At 39.7% G+C, this 26,912-nt stretch overlaps 1 protein-coding gene across 1 annotated transcript in view; it reads left to right on the plus strand.

Moving 5' to 3' along the window:
- LOC126239227 (1,5-anhydro-D-fructose reductase-like) overlaps positions 1–24,340 on the plus strand; it is a 144,953-nt gene extending 120,613 nt beyond the window's left edge. Inside the window, exons 4-7 of the mRNA XM_049947845.1 lie at positions 4,263–4,519; positions 10,327–10,486; positions 10,742–10,839; positions 24,119–24,340. Coding sequence (XP_049803802.1) covers positions 4,263–4,519; positions 10,327–10,486; positions 10,742–10,839; positions 24,119–24,161 — 558 coding nt within the window. The 3' untranslated portion in view covers positions 24,162–24,340. The remainder of the gene's footprint in view (positions 1–4,262; positions 4,520–10,326; positions 10,487–10,741; positions 10,840–24,118) is intronic.
- The last annotated feature ends 2,572 nt before the right edge of the window (positions 24,341–26,912 follow it).

Raw genomic sequence — 26,912 nt, forward strand, 5'->3', positions numbered from 1 at the left:
ACAACCCCTGCTCCCAATCCCTTACCTCATGGCTCATACCCCTGTAATAGACCTAGATGCAAGACCTGTCCCATACATCCTCCCCCCACCACCTACTCCAGTCCAGTCACTAACAACACCTATCCCACCAAAGGCAGGGCTACCTGTGAAACCAGTCATGTGGTCTACAAGCTAAGCTGCAACCACTGTGGCCAAGAAACAAGTGGACCACCCTTTCCAAATGTGAATGTTAATTTAGTAGCTTGTAGCATCTGTAATGGATGCATGCTGTTGCTCAACTGAAACAGTTTTCACTATAGTATACACTCATCTGTGCATTGGTAACATGCCACCTCATAAAAAATGAATCATTTTAATAGGTTGTAAAAAATTTGTTCTTCACATTACACTGTGTAGTGCCTATGGTCTAGGGGTAGTGTCTTTGACTAGTAATCAAAGTGTCCTGAGTCCGGGGTTCAATATCAGTTACTGCTTAAATTCTGAATAAAAGTCATCAGCAGCGCCAACCAAAGACTTAAGGTAGAAGTAGGGCAATCTCTTGCTCTGGGGATGGGAAAATTCCCCAAATGATGGAAGAAGTGGCAATGATCAACAGCATGAGGATGCAGAAGCCAATGGAAACTATTACATAATGTGTATCCACACAACATGAAGCGTCTAATTGAAAAAATGTCATTATGATCTCTCCAGTGGCAAAAGTTTCTGGATTAGTCCTTCATTCAGAACTCCAGAAAGAGACTGCCAACGGGGAGGTAACCATAAAAAAAGATGAATAACCAACAAAAGGGTAAAATTCTAAGACTCAGAATGTAGAATGTCAGAATTGGAATGTGGTAGGGTGGTATAATGGCTTAACAGGTGTAGCATATATTATGAATAGGAAGGTAGAACAGAGGGTGAGTTACAGTGAACAGTTCAGTGATAATGTTGTCACCATCAGTCACCATCAGTATTTAAGGAAGTTGATAATCTGACAATCATGGCTGATGGGAATGTGACAGTGGGGAAGGAAAATAAGACAGGGTTACAGGAAACTATGGGCTTAGTAATAAGAATAAGACAGAAGAAAGACTAATTGAGTTCTGCAACAAATTTCAGCCAGTAGTAACCAATACATTGTCCAAGTCACAAGAGGAGGGGTATATTTGTAAAAGACCAGAGACATGGGAATATTCCAAATGGATTACATTATGGTGAGACAAAGATTCCAAAATCAGATATAGGATTGTAAGGCATACTCAGGAGCAGATATAGACTTGGATCACCATGTAATAATGGTGAAGAGTAGACTGAAGTTGAAGAGAATTGTCAAAGAGTAAATACAGAGAAAAGTAGGACACTGGTAGCAGCATAGCAAGGGGGAGTGGGTGGGGGGTTTGTCATGCCCCGAGTGCCACTTGCAGAGAGTGCCAAATGGTCTCCAAGACAAAAACAAGATTTTATGGAGAATGTACTATTATTAGAGTACATTCTGTACATTACTACTATGTTCCTGGTGGGGGAGAGGGCACCAATAGAGTGTAGCATGGAACCCTGATTCCCCAGGAGGGGGGCAGCACCAGTAAAGTGTTGTGCCCAGGGCACCGATGTGGGGTGGGGGTTCAATAATGCTTCATGCCCCAGGCACTAGTTATGTTCCCTATGCCACTAAATGCTGCTGCACTGAGGAAGGATGAACCACATTTGAGATTCTCTAAGGCTGTAGATACTGCTAAAATGAATACCACTGAAAAAGACTTCAACTAGATAAATGGTGAAAGATGGTCAAAATTCTGAGAAAAATAGGATCAAGCTATAGGGAAAGATGGGTAATATACAATGTGAACAAGCACCAAGAGGGAACAATGAAAATGGAAGAAAAAAGTATTGGATTAAAAAGGGTATAAGACAGGAATGCAGTCTTGTGGGTCTACTGTTCAATCTATACATTATAGAAGCAATTAAAAAAAAGAAAAAACACTTTTAACACTGGGATTAAAATTCAGTGTGAAAGGAGATAAGGTTTGATGATGACATTGCTGCCCTCAGTGAAAGTGAAGAGGAATTACAGAATGTGTAGAATGGAATGAACAGTCCAATGAGCACAGCATATGGATTTAGTGTAAACTGAACACAGACAAAAGTAATGTGGAACAGCAGCATTAAGATTGGCAATAACTTCAAATCAAAACTGGTGACCACAAACTACATAAACTGGGAGAATTCCTCTATCTTGGAAGCAAAGCAATACATGATGGACGAAGCAGACTAGTACATGCAAAGAGGGCGTTCATGGCTAAACAGAGTCTGCTAGTATTTAATGTAGGTCTTAATTTCAGGAAGATATTTTTATGGATGTAGGTTTGGAGCTTAGAATTTTATGACAGTGAATCTTGGACTGTGGCAAAACCAGAAAAGAAAAGAATCAGAGCATTTGAGATGTGTTGCTACAGAAGGATATTGAAAATTAGGTGGACTGATGAGAAATGTGAAGGTTCCCTGAAGTATCAGTGAAGAAAGGAACATACAGATAACACTGACATGAAGAAGAGACATGATGATAGGACATCTGGTAAGAAATCAGGAAAGAACTTCCATAGTACTAGTGTGAACTGCAGAGGATAAAAATTGTAGAGGGAGGTAGAGACTGGAATGCATATAACAAATAATTGAGAACATGTGGAGGAAGTGCTACTCTGGGATCAAGAGGTTGGCACAAAAAAGGACTTTGTGATGGGCTGCATCAAATCTGTCAGAAGACTGTTGACTCAAAATATTTCAGAAAAATAATCATATAGCTTACTGACCAGTTGGTATGTGTTTTATAAGATTCCTCAAGCTAGGGGTTTGTGGTGGCCATATACTGAAGTACTCCATGTATGTGACTGTAATAATGGTGTACTATGCTAGATTGAAAGTGCTGTATTGTGTAGTGATTGGCTCAATTGTACTTGTTGATATGTACCAGATGTCAAAGCTGACACTTACCATGCTAGTGGTCAATCACGTAAATGACAAACATGTTGTGCAAGTGTGAAGGAAAGTTGATGGTTGCCATACTTGCAACAATCAACTTTCCAGTACACTTGCACAACATGTTTGTCATTTACTTGATTGACCACTAGTTTTGATACATTTTAATTACAGTAGCCCATGAACAAACAAGTGTAGCTGTTTGTGAGAGAAAAGCACCAATCCTCAAAATACACCATCCTGTTCTTCATCAAACAAATATAAATCCTCATTTTACTATAATAGGAAAATAAGGATTTATATTGCTTGAGTGTTAACAGGTATTTACTGACCAGCCCCTTTGCTACAGCTTTTTGCTCCATGAGAAAAACAGGTAATATGTGGCAAATGTGTGCAACTAAATGAGCTTACAGGATGGTGACATGATCACAGTTAAGCAATACACAATTGTCACCATTCATGTGCAACACACTAACTTTCAGACTGGGCACTCTGGCCATTATCTTCCATTTTAACACAGAAGTATCTGATTTCTTGAAGCCATCTATGGGCAGATGCAAGATTACTGTGATGTGGTTATCATCACTGATGGAGCAACTCAATATCGCATTGTCGCACAGCTTTTGCAATACCTTCAGTGAAACCAAACCATATTGGCCAATTCTTCTGAGAAACCTACCCGTACAACTTGTATCTCTGTTAACACACAACAAACACTGCTGGTAAAATAGCAGTACTGAATAGAAGCTTGAGGGAGAAGAGTAAAGTGGACATTACTGTTGTCAATAGCAAGTACATTGAGTGAATCAAGCACGTTTGTAACCAAACAAGACACAGCAAATGATATCAACATTCACATTTTGTGCAGATATTTCAGTGCAGTACAGATGGGAAAATAGATGGAGATAAGAAATCAAACAAAATGCAATTATTCTGTAATAAGATGCTGGAGGCCACAGGTCCCTTATATCAAAATATTTTTATCCCTGAACAGCCTCCAGAATTTTGTCAATGGAGTTTGGGTTTACCCTGTGTGAAATAGAAAGTCATCTGTGCAACTAGACAGATTTTTATTAAATGGTTAATAACAGTTGACTCAGTCACACCAGTAAAATAGTATAGTACTTTTTTAAAATAGTTTGGTACACTGTGGCATATGTTTGGATAAAATAAGTTATGTATTCTGCATTATGTTAAATTATTTAAAATATTTCATTGCTGTTGATGTTGTGCTTTTGCTGCTCTGTCTTTTTTCTTTTTCTTTTTTATTTTTTTGATAAATATGAAATTTTGCTACTACTTCTTCTCAGGCAATGGAAAAACTTGTGGATTCTGGTTTAACTCATGCTATTGGGCTGTCTAACTTTAATTCAAACCAGATAAAGCGAATTACGGATTCTGCTCGCATTGTACCTGCAAATCTACAGGTGGAACTGCACGTATATTTTCAACAATGTGAACTTGTCGCTTTCTGTCATGCACTGGACATATCAGTTTGTGCTTATGCACCAATTGGATCACCTGGACTACAAAGTTTTGTGAAGATGATTGGGGATGACCCTGAAATGTAAGTCATTTAAAACTCAGTACATTTATAGCTGACTGAGAAAAGGAAAACTTATAGTTTTTCTTGAAGGATTGTTATAATGTTCACTGTTAGAGACATGGTACATTCACTTCAGCATCATTAGGAACATGTCATCATAATGGGAGATATGAACATAGACTTAGTGAGAGACACTTTCACTGCAATAAACATAATAAGATTCTTTTGTTGCAACAGCATAAACATTGTTCCATTACAATCTACACACTTTATGACCAGCAGTCACACTCTTGTAGATATAATGTCACATCCTGCAACAGGTCTTGTTGCCAGCTTGGACAAAGATGTAGCCTGTGTGGCACAATCAGGGTGTTGATGACAAAGTGGGCTGAGATTTATCATTAATGGAGTGAGAGGGAGAAAGTCTCCTAGGGTGCTTACCAGAGGTGATTTTGAAATGTAGAGAAGTTGTTGTCTTCTTATCCAGTTTATTTTCCAATAGTTCAACCTGATTCACAGAGGTGTCTTACAGTGGCTTTATATCTTTGCAAATCAGTGAGTACACCCTACCACCATATATTAATCCTTCCCTCCAACTTCATGTTTCTGAATTCTACCTTTTGCTGTCGGAGATGAGCACTTTGCTTGTAATGTGTTGTGATAACAACAACACCACTTGTTCCTCTTTATACACACATCAAAAAAAGTTTTGCATCACCTTGGTTCCAAGAGTTCCAGAACCTGTGAATAAAACTGGAATAGAGATCAACATAAACAACATTTCCACACCTTTTTATTGCTCATGAAAACCACACATTTCATGTTGTACAACCATACAGCGAGACCTTCAGAGGTGGTGGTCCAGATTGCTGTACACACCGGTACCTCTAATACCCAGTAGTACATCGTCTTGCATTGTTGTATGCCTGTATTCATCGTGGCATTCTATCCACAAGTTCATCAAGGCACTGTTGGTCCAGATTGTCCCACTCCTCAATGGCGATTCAGCATAGATCTCTCAGAGTGGTTGGTGGGTCACTTCGTCCATAAACAGCCCTTTTCAATGTATCCCAGGCATGTAGGATAGGGTTCATGTCTGGAGAACATGCTGGCCACTCTAGTTGTGCAATGTCATTTTCCTGAAGGAAATCAGTCACAAGACGTGTATGATAGGGGTGCGAATTGTCATCCATGAAGAAGAATGCCTCACCAATATGCTGCCGATATGATTGCACTATCGGTTGGAGGATGGCATTCACGTATCATACAGCCATTACTGTGCCTTCCATGACCTCCAGTGCCATACGTCGGCCCCAAATAATGCCATCCCAAAACAGCAAGGGACCTCCACCTTGCTGCACTCATTGGAGAGTGTGTGTAAGAAGTTCAGCCTGACCAGGTTGCCTCCAAACACGTCTCCGACGATTTTCTGGTTGAAGGCATATGCGACACTCATTAGTGAAGAGAACATAATGCTAATCCTGAGTGGTCCATTCGGCATGTTCTTGGGCCCATCTGCACCGAGCTGCATGGTGTTGTGGTTGCAAAGATGGACCTCGCCATGGTTGTCGGGAGTGAAGTTGAGCATCATGCAGCCTATTGCGCACAGTTTGAGTCATAACACGATGTCGTGTGGTTGCACAAAAAGCATCATTCAACATGGTGGCATTTCTGTTGGGGTTCCTCCGAGCCATAATTCATAGGTAGAGGTCATCGACTGTAGTAGTAGCCCTTGGGCAGACTGAGCAAGGCATGTCCTAGACAGTTCCTGTCTATTTGTGTCTCCTCCATGTCCAAACAACATCACTTTGGTTCAATATGAGGTGCATGGACACTTCTCTTGTTGAGAGCCCTTTCTGGCACAAAGTAACAATGCAGACACGATCAAACTGCAGTATTGACCATCTAGGCATAGTTGAATTACAGACAACACGAGCCGTGTACCTCCTTCCTGGTGGAATGACTGGAACTGATCAGCTGTCGGACTCTCTCCATCTGATAGGCACTGCTCATCTGCTACATCCTCAAAAAGTTTTCTAACATATTTCCACACGATGTGAAGTGTAAACTCATGCAAGCATTTCTTTTACCACAACTCCACTGTTGTGATGTAATTCAACGTGAAACAAGTAGCGAAAACATAAGACAATTAGAACTAATCATGAATGTTTATGTGTGTCACATCTTCAACATCTGTTGATATTACGATGTCAGTGCTTCATATGCACAGTTGCAGTGGTTGCAACCAGGTAAATTACATGAATACCACATGATTTCCTACTTCACCAGCTCCTCCATACTCAAGCATCCCATTACCTCACACTAGAGATTAAACACCTATCATGGCATCATAACTGAAACAAAGGTCCTATTTATGTAGTACTCTAACAGAGCCCATTCACAAAACAAAAGTATTTGAAACTCCTTGACTGTCATGTTTGCCTGCCTCTGGAACAAGCTTCACTGCAGTTGAAGCAGTTCCTTATGTCACATTCATAATGTTTTCCTCAAAAATTAATACAGAAGGCCAACTACCCCTGAGCTCCTATCTTCTCCCAGTTATGCTCATTTCTGTTTTCCTTTCTCTCTGAGTCATGCCACCTTCTTTTCTCTCTGTTCACTACCTGTGTGTTATCACATTCCTTCACCTCATTTTTTCATGCCCATTCCTGCTTGCTGCTTGTGCTCATAAGTAAAAACATACCTTTCCACAATTTCTAATTATTGCTGTACAAGTATAATAAGCTGTGTGTGTGTGTTTTTTACCTATAATATTGTAAGTTTTAATTCCAAAATGTGGTATAACATTTGTACTGAAATATATGTGACGCAAAATATGTAGAACACCTGGTTAGATGTAAGAGAGGGCCTTGCCAGGTTAAACAAATAATAAATTAAAAATATACCTGTTAAAAATAGAATGAGGTGACAGTAACGTACATAACATTTAAGGACTTATAATATAAAGAAGAAACTGTCCATATTTATTGGCAAGTAGTCCGCCCCGGTAACTGAGTTGTCAGCGTGACGGAATGTCAATCCTGAGGGCCCAGGTTTGATTCCCGGCTGTGTTGGAGATTTTCTCCACTCAGCGACTGGGTGTTGTGTTGTCCTAATCATTATCATTTCATCCCCATCAACGCACAAGTCGCCGAAGTGGCGTCAAATCGAAAGACTTGCACCCGGCGAACGGTCTACCCGACGGGAGGCCCCAGTCACACGACATTTATTATTTTTATTGGCAAGTAGAAGTTAACATTTCAGTCTTTACATTCTAAGTTGTTCTCAGTGGACTAAATAATGACTGAGCAAACAGACTATCATTCATTTTAAAACAAAGTCATACCAAACAATGAAAGTATTTGTAGAGTCATGGTGCTCTTCTCTCTTGTTTGTATACCTGACATTAATAAACTTCCTTAGTATATGTACTGTATAATATAGGGTCGGAGGATAAGTTCATGCCAATTTTTTAAAGCCATGAGTTTATTTCATTAGCATAAAATACACAACAATACATTACAATATAATACATGATAACAAGATTGACACACTACCCAGTATATATTCATTCTTCATTAGTGATTGCCTGACAGTGTTCTGGCTGGAGTTCAGAGCCTCTCCTACAGAACTGTTGTGGTTTTAAGTGAAAGAAATCTGTTACCCAGTGCTAAGAGAAACTTCATCTTGAAACACTTGTCCCTCAATGTTGTCAAAGAGAGGGTTGGGGGAGGGGGGGGGGAAGGTGTGTGTGTGTGTGTGTGTGTGTGTGTGTGTGTGTGTGTGTGTGTGTGTGTGTGTGTGTGTGTGTGTGTCTAGAGAATATGGAAGGTGAGGAAGTGGTTGCCAACCAAGTTGAGCAAATGCATATGTCATGATTGCAACCTTATGCAGGTGTGCATTATCATGGTATAACAACAAAGGTTTACCATGTGTTTTGTTTTCAGTAGCAACTGCAAGTCATCTTAGCTGTTCTGTATACACAGAAGCTGTTATTTTTAGCTTCCTATGCCTATTTGCTTTCACCAAATGCACAACTTAATTTTTTGAGCATGCAAGTTTAATCACCTCTTCATCTGTAAGGTGATAATCAGAAGGGGCTAAATCTAGAGAATATGGTATATAATTGTTTGCCTACAATAGACAGAACTGTAATGGGCCAGCAAACATGAACATTGGTTATTCATTGATTTTTGTTGGTACCTCTTAATACTTGGTACCCAATGTTTGCACCTTACCCACTGAATACAAGTGGCACACAATCGTTTTGTGATCACATTACATAAATTATGCCAATTACTGCATTGTTTAGCAAGGATTATTTTGAACCAACTGATTTAGGCAGTTTTCATCAGAGAAAGGTCTTCCAGAATGCAGTTCATCACACAAGTAAAATTTTGCTTCTTCGAAACAAGAAAACCATTCCCATGGTGTCCTCTTAGCAAATGCTTCTCTCCTGTACAGATCACAAATTCTTCTCTTGGTTTCTGCAGCACTAGATCCTTAATTACAGTCAAAGAGTAAAATCTGCTGGAAATGTTCACTTTTCTCTACTTGACATTCCATACTGACTAGTCTTGAAAATGGTCAGAACAAGTTGTTAATAACACATTCCATGTTTGCAACATTTAAACTCAAAACAGAAGAAAAACAATTGAATAATGAAAAACTATGGCTTCACAAAGCAAGAGTGGCAATCCAATGAAGAATAGCTTGGACTTATGCACCAACCCAATGAAAAATGGCTTTGACTTATGCACCAACCCAATATTATGTTGACTGATGATGATCTATGGTCGAACTACCTCCAAATAAAGAATCATTGATATATCAGATTTTAGTGGTTTGAAGCTGTCATTCCTAGATCATGTCATCATGTCATGCTTGTAAAGGGGTTTGACTGCTGTGCAGGGCAGAATGAAAGCAGGACTGGATACAAGGCGTCTGGGTGAGAGAAAGGAAGTGGGGAAGAGTGTGGAAGTGGGAGGTAGTATTTAGATAGAATACAGAAGGGATGGCTGGAATGATTTATTGAAGGGTGTGGGAGCAATCAAAGGGGTAGATATTTTGCAGCAGTAACAAAACAGATTTATTTCTGAAAGTTAGTATGAGATGTAAGGAGTTTTTTGGGTAGAGGGGTGTGTCAATAAGGTGTATGAGGACATTAATTCAGATTTGGTGAGAGGAGGTTTTGTCTTAGTTATAGGATTATGTGGGCTGGAATAGGATACTGGAATTACATAACAGCAGATATGTAAGTTGGAGAATTATTTTAAGAGATGATTTGATTAGCTGTGCGTCATAGACATGTATGGGTCAAACAACAATTGTACGTGCAGACAAATTTTGGGCTTGCAGTCAGTCATTGTTTAAACTGAAATTTGTTTGAACATTCAATTCACTGGGAAAATTTTAAAATTCACAATATTTCTGTGTTAAACATTCATGGCCATGATATTATGCATGGGATTTGAAAGATTCAACACAATGTCCTCAATAACAGGAACTTTTATTATGCAGAAGCAGTTGGAAAATGTGGAAAACAGTCTCAACTTCTGGGTCAGTTACAAAATTAGTATAGCTGAATAGAGCTCTAAAGATGTTCCTTTCTCTCATCAGCTGTACTTACAGTCCCCCCTGCCCCCCCTTTCCCACATTTATCCTGTTGAAGCAATTTAACAGAAAGAATCTGAAGATTCATCCATATTTTTAACTAGTATTCTACATATTATAGCAGATAAATATCACTAAAATTCCAGTTATGCTTTCATTTTAATAAATTAAATTTTATGGTATATTAAGTTATTAAGCAAGTGTATTATCTTCAGGATACCAAAACTTAGCCCATTGACTGAACCTGTGGTGTGCAAAATGGCAGAAAAGTACAACAAAACTCCAGCTCAGGTGTTGCTGAGACATATCATTCAGCGTGACATTGTTGTTATTCCAAAGAGTGCAAACCCACAGCGAATAAAACAAAATATTGATGTAAGTAACACTGATAGTTAACATTTTACATTGATGTGTATATTTTATTTCTCTTAGCCTCCGGAGTAACTTTCTATCAATATAATCTTTCTGCAGATTGCAACATCTTATAGATAGTTGAATTTTTCATTGTGTTGTTATTTGATTTCTCAGGTTCATTGAGGGCTTCTCCTGTTTGCTCGATAAAAAAGTTTATTCTCTACAATAAAATCCAGCATTTTGAAATTTAATATCAATCTTTGATATACATTTCAGATATTTGATTTTGAACTGAGTAATGAGGAGATGGAAGAACTAAATGCTTTGGACAAAGGTCACAAAGGACGTTTATTTGGTGAACACATGCTGAAAGGGTATGTGAATTTTATGATACAAATACAATTTTGTTTTAGACTTTCTCCTGGTGAAATTTAATTTTCCTTCAAATATTACTAAAGCTATTCTAGTGCAAATATAGTTCCAAGTAATTCATGAAAAAGTTAACTTACATAAATATGAAGTATCCTCAGTCTTCCATTCACTGCCACCAACCACCCGCAAAAGAGTACCACAATTACTACTAAATGCCACCGTCAAAAACCTGAATCACATCCTCTTTAAGGATATTAACCACTTATCATCAAGTCCCAAAATGTGTAATTTTCTTCCAAAAATCTTTCCTGGTCATCCTAGTGTGGTACTTCACTACTCATTATACTATGTTACACTATGTTACATCCTCACATAACTCTCTCTAATATCTTGCCATGTTTATTACAGCTGTATGAAACATCCAGATGCATTCTTCCATCACATCACATATCATTCCAGCCCTGTCATTTGTATATTCTATCCAATTAGATGCAGTGTTATCTGTAAAACCAGCCATCAGCTAGCTGTGTGGCCCTTTATACATTCATGACCTACAATTGGTTTTCCACTTTTGTTAATGGTCTCGATAAAATTGTGGCCAAATGTAAACTTCACCACCTAGCTAAAAAGGACACTGCTGTTCAGAATATGGTAGACCTCAGTGGCAAATATGTGACTCGAGCTACATGGATCCTGCTCACTTCTCCACCACTAACCCCTGTGAATTATAGTGATGGGAAATGTTCCTCAATACCTTTGGTTCTCCAATCCTCCTTTTCCCTGAAATCCACTTACCCCTACATCAACAGCTTCCTAGTCGCATCTTTTTCTCTGTCTGCTTTTAAAGAAATTAGGATTATCTGGTACAGGGGTGCAAAAAGAAGTGACGTATGAACAATATGACTCATTTCACATCTTTAATACTTACGGTACTACAAAAGACACTGAAAAATTTAAAGAAGTATGAAATTTGTTACATACAATTGCAATGATTACTATAGCTGTCATTGACTTGTCCACTATGAGCAGTATTTTGAGTTTGAAAATTTTGGCAAAGGATTTGGTAAAGTAGCACAGATATGGCATCGCACTTCAGAGTTAACATAATCATTAATTATGACTAATTGAACATGAAATAATATGGAACATACATCTGTATGGCAAAAGATCAAGGTGTGAACACTGAGGAATTTGTGGAAGATTGTGAAATGGAATTTATCTTAAGCGACTGAATTTTTATATGTTGTACAGACTAAAGAACTATCAGAGATACTGCTTGTAAATAATCTTGATCATTAAGACATATAGGAATTACAGACATTGGCTGCAAGTGGACATTGATTCAAAACAATGGGGAAAGTTGGAAATACGAACCTGGGTCTCCTGCTTATTAGGCAGATGCTGTAACCACTAAGCCATCTGGACACAGTGGTCATTGCAACTGTATGGGCTATCCTAGGATGCCTTCCATCCAACCCAATAAGATACAAATTCTCAACTTATCCACACCCTACTAATGTTTAGTCCCCTTGCCCATTATCCTCATTTCTCATGGTGTTTTGTCAATTCCCATATGAGTTTGAGCCTGGTGTGCATCTGCACTGAAGAGATCAGTGGCCCTCTCACCTTAATTTTGTGTGTGTGTGTGTGTGTGTGTGTGTCCGTGTCAGTGTGAAAGCCCACCAAACCAAGGCAGCAGTGGCAATGCTGCAGCTGTGTCAGGCCAATACAGGACTTTTTAGCACTTTTTTTTTAATGAGAGCTGGCTGTAGCATTATGACTCAAAGACAAAGGAACAAAGAAAGTGATGCAAACATGTTGATTCACCAGAGACTAAACCTCCATCGGGCAAGGTGATACCGAGCGCAGTTTTGAGACTGTCATGGTGCGGTGCCAACAGATTATATTCATAAGGAGCAAATGATCACAGGACCTTAATACCGAAATTTGTCGAGTGTCATGGGAAGCTCTTTGAGGGGGTGATTTTGCTCTCTGACAACACACCAGTTCATCCGGCACAGAGTGGTCATATAAAAGGTGCTCCTTTGTGCCATCATATTTTGCCTTTCCCCCCACATTTTCCTGACTTAGCCCTCAGTGACTTTTTCCTCAGATGAAAGAATCAATGTTTGGCAGACATTTCCAGAATGATGAGATAAGTGGAAAATTTTCTGAAGAGACTCCTTCAAAAGAGGTCTCTACTCAGTTATATATTCTTGGGAAAAAGTGTGTTGCTTTCAGTGGAGAATATGTAGAGAAGAATTGACACCATTACCAAGTTTCATGGTCCCAGGTTGGTTCTTTTGAGATAATAGTTGAAACCACTCATCATGTGTATGTGTAGATGATGATGATGATGATGTAGACTGCTGACAGTCTGGACTGAAAGCTACTCTATGAATGATCATTTTCAAAATTATATATGTGACTCACTAAGATACTTTTCTTTAGCTATGAATTATACTTTGCAAGCAGTTACTGATTAATATAAATCACCTCAGCTGTCTTATTATCCATTTATTGTGTTACAACCAGTTTTTTTCATTGAACTCCTTTGACAAGTGATCTGATTTCCATTGTTAATGTTAAAGAGCAAATCTAAAAACACTTATCATAAACTTTCTGTTGATCAGCTGCAAGAAGTAGGGCAGGTGGTCAGCAGAATGCCCAGTTTAATGTATGCATGATGCTATGTATGCTTGCCATACTTCAACTAGGTGGTCGATAGAATGTTTATGATCAGTGTTTTTGGATTTGGTCTTTAACATTAGTTATGATAACCAGACAAATTGTGTCATGATTTTAGTACAACTCAGTAACCTGAAGATGTTCAATGAACAAAACTGGTTGTAACATAATAAATGTATAATAATACAGATGAGGTGGTTTTATTAATCATTGACTGCTTGTTTAAGTATAATTCATAGCTAAAGAAAAGTATCTTAGTGAATCACACACAAAGTTTTGAGAATGCTCATTCACAGAGAAGCTTTCAGATCAGACCCTCAACCTAATCATCATCATCATCATCATCATCATCATCATCATCATCATAATCTACACCCATATATGACGACTTGTTATTAACTTTTAACTATTGTCTTGAAAGAGCCAACCTGGGATCATGAGACTGGATAATGACGTCACTCCTTGTCCATGTATTCACCATTCAATGCAGCACATTTTTCCACAACAATGGATGCGCTGGCAAAGACTTGTTCAGAAAATGTTCCACTCCAAAAATCACCTCATCGTAATTCTGGAAACACCTGCCACACAATGATTTCTTCATCTGAAGGAAAGGTCACTGATTGCCATGCCAAGAGAATGTGGGGGTGAGGGGAAATTTAATGGCTCAAAGAAAGCACCTTTAATGATTGATCTGTGCCTTATGAACTGGGGTGTTGTCATGGAGAAAAAACACCCCATCACACAGGTTCCCATGACACTAGCCATGTCAGTCAGCAGATTTTGGTACTAACAAGGGAACCTCCCCATCGCACCCCCCTCAGATTTAGTTATAAGTTGGCACAGTGGATAGGCCTTGAAAAACTGAACACGGATCAATCAAGAAAACACGAAGAAGTTGTGTGGAACTATGAAAAAAATCGCAAAATATTCAAACTGAGTAGTCCATGCGCAGCATAGGCAACATCAAGGAGAGCGTGAGCTCAGGAGTGCCGTGGTCCCGTGGTTAGCGTGAGCAGCTGCAGAATGAGAGGTCCTTGGTTCAAATCTTCCCTGGAGTGAAAAATTTAATTTCTTTATTTTCGCAAAGTTATAATCTGTCCGTTCGTTCATTGACGTCTCTGTTCACTGTAATAAGTTTAGTGTCTGTGTTTTACGACCGCACTGCAAAACCGTGCGATTAGTAGACGAAAGGACGTGCCTCTCCACTGGGAACTGAAAACATTTGATTGGAAGGTCATAGGTCAACCGATTCCTCCACAGGAAAACACATCTGATATATTCCATACGACAGTGGTGACGGCACGTGCGTCACACAACAGGAATATGTTGTCGACCCACCTAACTTGTACACTTGGCGAATAAGATTCTTCTACCTTGCCTGATTTAGGTTTTCTTGTGGATGTGATAATCACTCCCAAAAAAGTGATGAAAACATAAGAGTTTGTCACATAAACTGCAACAAATGAATGCAACAGTTTCACAGTCACACAGTTTTCCTTGTGCTCTGTCAAAACATATGTTTTTAAAGTTTTCAAATTTTTCCATGTGTAGACTGTCAAATCCTGCATATGTCCAAGCAAATCTGAACATGTTCTGGAATTTTGGAGAGCGAAGTTGATTATGTGTGAGTGCCTGAACTTTGATAATTGTCTGAAAATAAAAAAATTAAACTTTTCACTCGAGAGAAGACTTGAACCGAGGACCTCTCGTTCCCCAGCTGCTCACGCTAACCATGGGACCACAGTGCTCCTGAGCTTATACCATCCTTGATGTTGCCTATCTTGCGCATGGACTACTCAGTTTGTATATTTTGCTTATTTTTTTCATAGTTCCACACAACTTCTTCCTGTTTTCTCGATTGATCTGTGTTCAGTTTTTCAAGGCCTATCCCCTGTGCCAACTTATAAGTAAATCTGAGGGGGGTGCGATGGGGTGGTTCCCTTGTAAACTTATGTGGTCATTTATGCCTTATGAATATAATTTATTGGACCACATCATGGCAGTACCAAAAAACTCTAATCACCACCTTGCCTTGTGATGGTTGGCTCTCTGGTGAATCCACATGTTGGCACTGATTTCTTTGTTCCTTTGTCTTAGGGTCATAGTGCTACACCCAGCACTTATTCATAGTGATTAAGCTAGTAAAAATTAAAGTCATTTGTATTGGCCTGACGCAACTGCAACATTACCACTTCTGTCTCAGTTTGGTGGGCTTTCTCAATGTGAATGAGAAGTCAAACCCAGTGGGTAGTGATCTTCATCATGTTCAAAAGTCATGCAAGATGTTAAAAGAAAGCTGATCCATGACCCATGACTAATTGTCACTTTTTCCATTATTGCTATAATTGTGACGTGCTGGTCTTCAAGCACCTGGGTCTCCACTTCTTTTGAAAATCTTGGTTCTCCACAGGGGGATGGTGTGCCATTCCTTTCTTTATCAGTCCAACTTCGTTAGCCCATTGGAAATGTCTGCACCACTGTATCATATGATGTTGCATTTTTGCTGGACATTTCCACAAACTCATCAGGGATTGTTAGATCATTGTTCCCATTCAAATGCAGAAAACAAATTACTGTACAATACTCCTCTTTATCTATGAGCTACGTCATTTTGTTTTTGGCTTCTCTAGCAGTGTGCTCTGGTACTGTTTGTAGGCATTTCATCGTGTACTGGGACTGCAGACTTGTACCTGCAAATACAAAAAATTAATTATGTAATTTTATTTTTTGAAGGTGTTAATTAAACCTTTGTTACTACCTCTCACATGTAGGGTGTTTCTCAAATGAATGGAAAAAATGAGAGGGCTGGTAGAGTGGATTGTATCAAGCAGCTTTCACATAGTAGCCCTTGTCCATTAAGAATGTCATACACCACCGGGAAGGTAGGTGTACAACCCACCATTGGAGTGAAAATGATAGCAGGTATTGTGGGCAGGAAAACACCACAGAGTTTCTTCTGGCATTTATTGGGATGAAAATTCATTGCTTTTGGCATGCAAATGCCTCCTTGATATAAGTCACGTGGAGGGCAGCATCCATCCACACTGCAGAGTCTGGTTTGCCTTGCATCATTGTGTCAACAAACAGGGATACTTATGTCTTTGGTAGGGTGTGCAGAGCAGAAGGGAAATGGAGTACTTTTCTTGGGAGCAAAGGGCAAACATGCACTGTGGTTCTGGGGCGAGAGATGGAAATGCTCCCATTGCTCACAGGTTGTACATTCAGCTATTTTCAAATTATTGAGTGCTACATCCTCACATTCATCACCACCCTTAGAGCAGCAAGTTCACTTAAGGTGAGTAGTCCACTGACAAGGTATTGCAATGATGCATGTGCATGGAGTGCTTTTCTTGGTAGGAAAGGGCAAACATGCACTGTGGTTGTGGGGCGGGAGATGGAAATGCTCCTGTTCAGCTGCTCCCAAATTATCAAGTGCTAGATCCTCACCTTCATTAACACCCTAAGAGGAGCAGTTCACTTATGGTGAGTAGTCCACTGACAAGGTATTGTAATGGTGGTCGTGTTTTTAAGGTGTACATCAATACCTGATAATTGCATTAATTTGTGATACAGGTGTGAAAGTCGGGCAGGTGAGGTCGGACAGTGTGTACCCCAGAGTTTGAAGAGGAGGCATTTGCATTGTTACAGAACATGCCCTTAACAAACTCACAAAGCTTTGCTCAAGAAATGGATGTAAGCCCCGCCATGGTCCAGTGTGTGTGGAATGAGGATGATTTGCACCCTTACACACCTTCAGAAAGTTCAAGCCCTTAACCCATTTTCTGCATCACACTGACGTCCACCAGTGGTTCTTGTAGAAATGTGCCATTCAACTTGAATTGTCACACATTGTACTTTTTACAGATGAGACATCCTTTACATAGGAAGGTTTGTTCAACAACCACAATCAACAGATGTGGGCCTGGGAAAATGTGCACATTGCCATTGTTCGTGGTAACTAAGAGTGCTTTGCTGTCAACATTTGGGTTGATTTGGTAGGCAATAATTTTATTGATCCTTACATGCTACCATAATGATTGGATGCAAACACATACTTTATCTTTTTGAGGGAACATTGCCTCAGTCATTGGTACACATTCCCCTCAACATCCAACAATGCATGTGGCATCAACATGATGGTGCATCTGTGTACTTCATTTGTGTGGTGTGAAATCATTTAGATGAGACCTTTGGTGGGTGTGGTGGATCAATGCCATGTCAAGCACATTTCCTTGACTTGATGCCCCTTGATTTTTTCGTCTGAGAATACCTGAAATCTATTGTTTATCAAAACACCTATTGAGATAGATGAAGAGCTGATAGTGTGCATTGTGGTAGCCTCTGATGCAATCCCCACTTTGCCAGGGGCATTTAAAAGGGTGCAACACTCACCCAGGTGTCATTGCATGGTGTGCATTCAAGCAGAAGGGTGTAATTTTGAGCCATTTTTATAGCTGCTTGCAAATAAAGATTATGAAATGACAATCTTATTTCTCTTCTACTTTGATGTCACAAATAAACTGAAAATGTTGACCAGCAGACCTGCTACCATGTCGGCTCGGATAGTGGGTTTATGCCTACCTTCCTAGTGGCACATCACACTTTTAAATGGTGCCTAGCTCTTAATGCTAAGGAGTGTGAACATGGATTGTTAGTTGAAAGTTGCTTGTTATGACACTCTATACCAACGCTGTCTTTTTTACATTAATTTTAGAAATGCCATGTATATACCCAAAGCAACTGTACAATGCATGGTGAAATTTATTTTTTTCTGTATTTGTCACTTCCTCTCTGCTTCCATCAGAAAATATGTGCAATGATAACATCTGTGTGTGCTTCCTACATACACTAATATCTCTTCTCTTGGTCTTGTGGGTCTTACATATAGTATTCAATAGAGCCGGAAAAATTATTTAACCGTTTGTCTTGAATATTAGTTGTCCTAACTTGCCCACCACTTCATGGAAAAATAGTAATCCATCTTCCATACATTCCAAGATAAGCTCCCGGATCTTCTCCATAACACACTTACAATCACTGAATGAATTGACAAAAATCTGTTTCCTTGAGAATGTGAAACACTTAAATAGTTATCAAGAGTAGGCTGAACAACAGTATTGTATGTGAAACTTCCTGGCAGATTAAAACTGTGTGCCCGACCGAGACTCGAACTCGGGACCTTTGCCTTTCGCGGGCAAGTGCTCTACCATCTGAGCTACCAAAGCACGACTCACGCTCGGTACTCACAGCTTTACTTCTGCCAGTATCTCGTCTCCCACCTTCCAAACTTCACAGAAGCTCTCCTGCGAACCTTGCAGAACTAGCACTCCTGAAAGAAAGGATATAGCGGAGACATGGCTTAGCCACAGCCTGGGGGATGTTTCCAGAATGAGATTTTCACTCTGCAGCGGAGTATGCGCTGATATGAAACTTCCTGGCAGATTGCTTCAGTAGCTCAGATGGTAGAGCACTTGCCCGTGAAAGGCAAAGGTCCCGAGTTCGAGTCTCAGTCGGGCACACAGTTTTAATCTGCCAGGAAGTTTCATATCAGCGCATACTCTGCTGCAGAGTGAAAATCTCATTCTGGAAACATCCCCCAGGCTGTGCCTAAGCCATGTCTCCGCTATATCCTTCCTTTCAGGAGTGCTAGTCTGAAAGGTTCGCAGGAGAGCTTCTGTAAAGTTTGGAACGTGGGAGACGAGATACTGGCAGAAGTAAAGCTGTGAGTACCGGGCGTGAGTCATGCTTCGGTAGCTCAGATGGTAGAGCACTTGCCCGCGAAAGGCAAAGGTCCTGAGTTCGAGTCTCGGTCGGGCACACAGTTTTAATCTGCCAGGAAGTTTCATATCAGCGCATACTCCGCTGCAGAGTGAAAATCTCATTCTGGAAACATCCCCCAGGCTGTGGCTAAGCCATGTCTCCGCTATATCCTTTCTTTCAGGAGTGCTAGTTCTGCAAGGTTCGCAGGAGAGCTTCTGTAAAGTTTGGAAGGTGGGAGACGAGATACTGGCAGAAGTAAAGCTGTGAGTACCGGGCGTGAGTCATGCTTCAGTAGCTCAGATGGTAGAGTACTTGCCCGCGAAAGGCAAAGGTCCTGAGTTCGAGTCTCGGTCGGGCACACAGTTTCAATCTGCCAGTAAGTTTCATATCAGCGCATACTCCGCTGCAGAGTGAAAATCTCATTCTGGAATATTGTATGTATTCCCGTTTTCATATGTCCTATGCATTTCCAGAAGTCACCCAATAAACACATGCCATGAATTACAAGTGATGTTATATATATTTATTTAATCCACTTCATATTGCACTGCACCAAGACAATTAATCAATGGAACCATGTTCAGTTGCATGCTGTGTCAAAATGTACCAGGCTTTTTCCCCTCTACTCATTTACAATATCTTGCATTCATCCAAATTTAAAGCAAATTGTCACTGATTTTGGGCTTTTTTATTTAAGTCATTCAGATTTACTTCAGAATTGCTCCATAGTAGCACTTTTGTGTAAACAGTAATAGCATCAGAAGTGCTGTTCAAGGTAACTGAAATAAGTACAATATAACAACTCTTTCAGAAAATAATGCACAGTTTTGAAAGTGCTGTTCAACTATGATCATTTTGTACAAATTTCCAATTTAACCATCTCAAAGTTGCTTGATGTCCTCCAGCTCCAAGCAGATTCAAGTTAATTAAGATTTACTATTTTGTTTGTCCTTAAATGTTTCTTTAAGACAGTTTCTACCTAAAAATCTCAGGTGTACCATTTCCAATAAAAATAAGTTATCACTAGTACAGTAAGGCAGACTTATCTTGTATTTGGGGACAGTCAAAGGGTGGTACTCTTGATGTTACATTTGTTCCTGGTCCAGGAAGTTCAGGAAAACATAGATATAATTCTTTCATCTAATCACATTCTTATGGAGATAGTCTATATGCTCATACATTTGTTATGAGTCAGTAGAACAGTAGTTTTCATCTGTGGACTTGGGCTTGCGTCTTTGACTAGTAATAAGAAGACCCTGGGTCCCAGGTTTGAACCTTGCCACTGCTTAGGTTCTGAATAAAAATAATCAGCAATTGCAGCCAAAGCCTTCTGGCATAAGAAGTCACCATCATTCTGCCAACAGCCATGTCAACAAGGGTGGAGTAGCAGATGGAGGTTCAGGGGACCTCTTGCCTTTGATGTGGCAAACTGCCTCTAAAAGGCAGTAGAATCAGCTATGATCAACAGCCTGAGGATGTGGAAGGCAATGGAAACCACTGTGTTAAAGACAAATAATATGTAAACACAGGACATGTGGCCTGTAATTGAATAGGTGTCATGGTGATCTCTCCATTGACAAAAGGTAACAGACTAGTCCCGCATTCAGATCTCTGTGAGGGGACTGCCAAGGGAGAAGTGACCAAGAGAAAAAGAGTGAATAATCAATGAAAGGGTAATTTCCACAAATTGGGGCATAGAATGTCAGAGGTTTGGATGTGGTTGGGAGGCTATAACTTCTCAAAAGGCAAATGCCAAGGGTCAATCTAGATATAATGTGTGTTGGTGGGAGAATTGGAAAGAAGACAAGGATTTCTGGTGACACAAATGTAGGATGTATATCAACAGCTGCAGGAAATGGTATACTGGGACTAGGATTCATATTGAATTGGAAGGTAGGGCAGAGAGTGAGTTACTGTGAATAGTTCAGTGATACGGTTGTTCTCATCAGAATTGACCGTAAACCAACACTGACAACAATAGTTCAGGTAAACATGCTAATGTTGCAAGCAGAAGATGAAGACATAGAATGGGGATATTTAAAGGATGATTCAGTATGTAAAGGGAGATGAAAATCTGATAATCATGGAGAATGGAATGCAGTTTCAGGGGCAGGATTACGGGAAGAGGTTACAGGAGAATATAGGGTCGGTAGTAGGAATGAGAGAGGACAAAGACTTATAGAGTTCTGCAAGGAATTTAATAGTGAATATTCTGTTCAAGAATCACAAGAGAAGTAGGTATACTTGCAGAAGGCCTGAAGGCACTGGAAGATTCCAGTTAGATTACATCATGGTCTGGCAGGAATTAAAAAATCAGATATTCCATTGTAAGGAATACCCAGGAGCAGACATAGTCAGATCACAATTTAGTAATGACAAAGAGTTGGCTGTAACTTAAGTGAGTAGTCATAAAAATAAATGGTCAAATAACTGGGCTACAGAAGTATTAAGGAATAAAGAGGTGCACTTGAAGTTCTCTGAAACTGTAGATACTGTGAAGAGGAATCTCTAAAAAAGGGAAATTACAGAAGCTGGAAAGAAAAACATAAGTACAAGGAACATAACTCCAAAGAAATATTTCAACTGAAGAAGGAAGTACAAAAATGTGCAGGGAAATTCAAGAATACAGAAATATAACTCACTTTGGAATGAAATAAATGGGAAGTGGAGGGAAGCTAAGGGCCTCGTGAAGAACATCTGCAGGAAGAAATGTGAAGGAATCAAAAGAGAAACGGTTGTCAGAAGGACTGACTCAGTATACCCAAAGTCAAACAATCATCAGTGAAATTAAAAGCAAGGCTGTAACATTAAGAGTGTAATGGGAATTCCATTGTTATATGCAGAGAAGAGAAAGCAGATAAGTGGAAAGAGAACACTTGGGGGCCTCTATGAGGGGGAGGACTTATCTGATGACATGACAGAAGAAGAAACAGAAGTCAGTAGGGAAGAGATAGGGGATACAGTATTAGAATCAGAATTTAGAAGAGCTCTGAAAGACTTAAAATCAAATAAGGCAGGAGGGATAGGTAACATTCTACCAGAATTTTGACAATCACTGAAGGATGTATGATACTTTTGGAAATGCATCGTCCATGCAATTCTGTAGACAGTAAGAGCCAACAAGTGCGAGAATTATCACACAGTCAACTTCACAGCTCATGCATCAAAGTTGTTGACAAGAGTAGTATACAGAAGAATAGAAAAGAAAATAAGATGTGTTACAGAGATCAATGAGAGTGTAACGTGAAGCAAAAAGTGCTCAGATTGAAAATGGTGTAAGAGAGGGATGTAGTCTTTCACCCCTACTGTTCAATATAGCCATCAGAGAAGCAATCATGGAAATAAAAGAAAGGTTCAAGAGCGGGATTACAATTCAAGGCAAAAGGATATCAGTGATAAGATTTGCTGATGTCATTGCTATCCTCAGTGAAAGTGAAGAAGAATTACAGGATCTGTTGAATGGAGTGAACAATCTAATGAGTACAGAATATATGAGACAATGGAAAATCCAGGATGGAATTTAACAATATGACAGAAGGAAAGTTGCTACTCACCATATAGCGGAGGTGCTGAGTCGCGATAGGCACAATAAAAAGATTCACACAATCATAGCTTTCGGCCATTAAGGCCTTTGTCAGCAGTAGACACATACACACACGCATACACACACTCATGGAAGTGCAACTTGCACACACATCTGCAGTCTCAGAGAGCTGAAACTACACTGCGAGTGGCAGCACCAGTGCATGATGGGAGTGGTGACTGGGTGGGGGTAAGGAGGAGGCTGGGGCGGGGAGGGGGAGGGATAATATGGTGGGAGTGGCGGGCAGTGAAGTGTTGCAGTTTAGATGGAGGGCAGGAGAGAAGGTGTGGAGGGGGAAGGGGGTAAGTTGTGGAAAGAAGAGAAATAAAAATAAAAATAAATTTAAAGACTGGGTGTGGCGGTGAAATGACGGCTGTGCAGTGCTGGAATGGGAACAGGTAGGGGGCTGGATGGGTGAGGACAGTGACTAACGAAGGTTGAGGCCAGGAGGGTTACGGGAACGTAGGATGTATTGCATGGAAAGTTTCCACCTGCGCAATTCAGAAAAGCTGGTGTTGGTGGGAAGGATCTATATGGCACAGGCTGTGAAGCAGTCATTGAGATGAGGGGTATCATGTTTGGCAGTGTGTTCAGCTACAGGGTGGTCCACTTGTTTTTTGGCCACAGTTTGTTGGTGGCCATTCATGCGGACAAACAGCTTGTTGGTTGTCATGCCTACATAGAATGCAGCACAGAGGTTGCAGCTGAGCTTGTAAATCACATGCCTGTTTTCACAGGTAGCCCTGCCTGTAAGAATTGCCTACATTTCTTGTTTCTTGGAGCTATCACTGTAAGTATAAAATGAAGCTTGAAATGCCACATTCAACATTAGTGAAACTGCAGATAGTGTGTGACTGCTCCAAGATAACAAAGGATTTTACACTGTGATAAAGAGGTATTCGTTATAACATGAAGATAGTGGACAACAAAGCTCAAAGCTTTGAGTACATCAGTTCAGTTGATTATATGTCTATTGTTAAATAGCATGAATAAACCCAGATCCTATCAAACTGCACTTACAGTTTGACATCAGCAGAAGTCTTCTTTTTTCATCGATTTTCTGAATCTAGATCTTTCTATATGTCACTCTGTATATATTTGTGTTCCAAAGATGACTAGACAAAACAAGTTTTCGATGATTCACATAATTTTAGAAAACAGTTTACTTTGTCAAATTATAGAAGAGAGTAGTAACACTTGCATTGTTACAGGCTAGTCTTGATAAGCATCATTTCTTTTCATTACAGGATTAACGAACATCCTGAATACCCATACCGTGCACCATACTAGTGAGAGAGTGAAGAGGATCACAATGGACTATGAAACATGTTATAGCATGTCTGGGGTATTTGCAAGATTTGTTAATATAGTCTGTCTTACATAATTTTTACATTTTACAAAATGTGATTCCTTTTAAAAATTTGTATTTTTGAGGTTTGTGAAATAAAATTATTTTGTGATGCAAATCTGCATCTGTATCTATACTTTGCAATCTACCAATTGGTGAATGGTGGAGGTAATCTTAAAGCAGCATTTGTCAGTTTTCCCTAGTACTCCATTCAATTCATCTACATTGATACTCTCCAAACCTCTATGAAGTGTGTGTGAGAGGTACTTCCTATTGTACACCTATTAGTGTTCTTCCCATTATATTCATGTATGGAGCATGGGAAAATGATTGCTTAAATGCCTCTGTGCAAGCTGTAATACAGTAATTTGACCATGCCTTCGTAGTCTCTATAAGAACAATACATAGGGCAATTTTGATATTCCTATATTCCTTACCTAATGCTGGTTCTTGCAACATGGTAAGTTTGGTATTCTTGCCTGACTCCTGTATGTCAGATGGGAAGTCATTTGCGGTCAAGAACTGGATTGATATACAAATCCACTGTAAGCGGTATCAATGTCGCAAACATTGGGCAGGACCTCTGGAGTCATTACTTTCCTAGTTTGCGCACATGGACTCTGAACTCAGTTGCATGCTAGCATGTGCCTGGTATCTTGTTTACTGGGCCTAAACTTGCTTTGCAATTTATCACTAATAGCAAACCTATCATCATATTCCTATAATAATCCATCAGTAAAACAGCAACTTCATCCTACTGTGTAAGGACTCTAGCTTAGAACACAAGTTGCTCCAGTGTGTTGTTACCTCTTGTTTCAAAAATGATTCTGAGTATGAGACAAGGCTACTTTCCTTCATGTACTGTACTATTTATTTTGCAGTATTTATTGTTTCTGCAATGTTCAGCGCATGATTTAACAATAAACTAGCCTAAAAAAAATTTGGCTAAGTGCTATGTTAATATAATGAGCAGCACAAAAACACCTTTTATGACTTTTCAAAGCTTTTATTATGTTGGCACCTCGGTCTGAGACAAAAAAAAAAAAAAAAATTATGCAACAATTCCAGTGAAATGTTCCAATCAACCTACCTCTTTTCTATTTCTTTCATAATATTTACTCCCATCTTCTTAACACAAGAGAACTTAGTTATAAATAAAACGTTATTCACAAGAGACCAGTTAGTGTGTATGTAATGTACTGTAAGCATCAAATAAAGCACCTGACTGTATGAATCAATCTGGATATAAACTATTGCAGGGTATGTTTTATTAACAATTTCTGTAATAACAGAAGGCATTATGCTGTTTTGAACTGAATCGACTGTTTCTTTGACATGTGTATTTAGTGATGTGATATGGTATCTGAAACACTGAATTCCCCATAATGTGTGCCTAGATCTATTGATTCTTTCTCTGATTATTTGGAACCTTTCTGAGACATCATCAAAAGGTATCATATCTTTAGCACACATTGCAACACATTTTGCTATTATTAAGTTTTTTAATACTGTCAGTATCCATTGAAGGAGCTGTCAGTGAGGGATTTCTTGCAACTGTGTTTCTTTAAATAACTTGATACCAACTGAAAACAATATAATGTAGAGCCATTTATGCATGATAGGAATCCAATAAACTTGCTGTTCTCACCTACAACCACCAGAAATTTATTCCAAACACAACATTTTAGACCCCCCTGTTCTTCAATATGTACACAAACAATGATTTCTGTCTTACTTCTTATTGCTCTTGGTTCCTCGCACTGCATTATTACAGATGCACACTTCATGAACAATAAACTTGTGATGGCTGTAGTTGTACATAGATGAAAACATGTTTATCATTGTTGGACTTAAACATAAGGATTTGGTCATGAATTCTGTGCCAACCCATAATAATTGGTGTGAGCATTGCATCAAGTTAGGCTCTGATTAACCTACCCGGCTAGCTCCGAGGTCTAACATGCTGCTTCCCGAGTGGGAGGGCATACCAGTCCTCAGCACGAATCCACCTGGCAGATTAGTGTCAAGGTCCGGTTTGCCAGCCAGCCTGGGGGTGGTTTTTAATGTGATTTCCCATCTGCCTTGGCGAATGTGGGCTGGTTCCCCTTATTCCGCCTCAGTTAGACTATGTCGGCAATTGCTGTGCAAACACTGTCTCCACGTACGCATACACTATAATTAGTCTGCCACACAAACATGAGGGCTAAAGCGGGACGAAGCCTCTCTGTCGTTTCTACATTCCCGGTCCCATACAATACAATAGGCTCTTCTTGACACATCATACATTTTGTGCTCACTTACTCATTCATACAGGACTCTAGTCAGTAGCAATGCAGCAGTGACTGAAAATGGCAGCTCTTATTCCATTTCCCACTGTCTGTGAGGTTTGATCTGTTATAAAATTTCTCAATGCCTAAAACATCTTGCTAATTGAAACTGAATTTGCATCTGTGTCAGGTGTATAGACCAAAGGTCATGTACAAACAGATGGTTTCCAAAGGGTGTAGAAGTGTCCGTACTGAAGATGGCTGTGGGTGACAGTTCCTCATCATGATGACCTTGTGGACATCCTGTGGCAACACATTGTGGAGAATTGTCACTCTACATTGTGGATCTCAGCAGCCATTTCCTGCAGATATTGTGATCCTTGGTACTAAGTACCAAAGTGTGTGACAGGTGGGTTCCAAAACATG

Source organism: Schistocerca nitens, chromosome 1 (assembly GCF_023898315.1).
Source record: "Schistocerca nitens isolate TAMUIC-IGC-003100 chromosome 1, iqSchNite1.1, whole genome shotgun sequence".
Lineage (NCBI taxonomy): Eukaryota > Metazoa > Arthropoda > Insecta > Orthoptera > Acrididae > Schistocerca > Schistocerca nitens.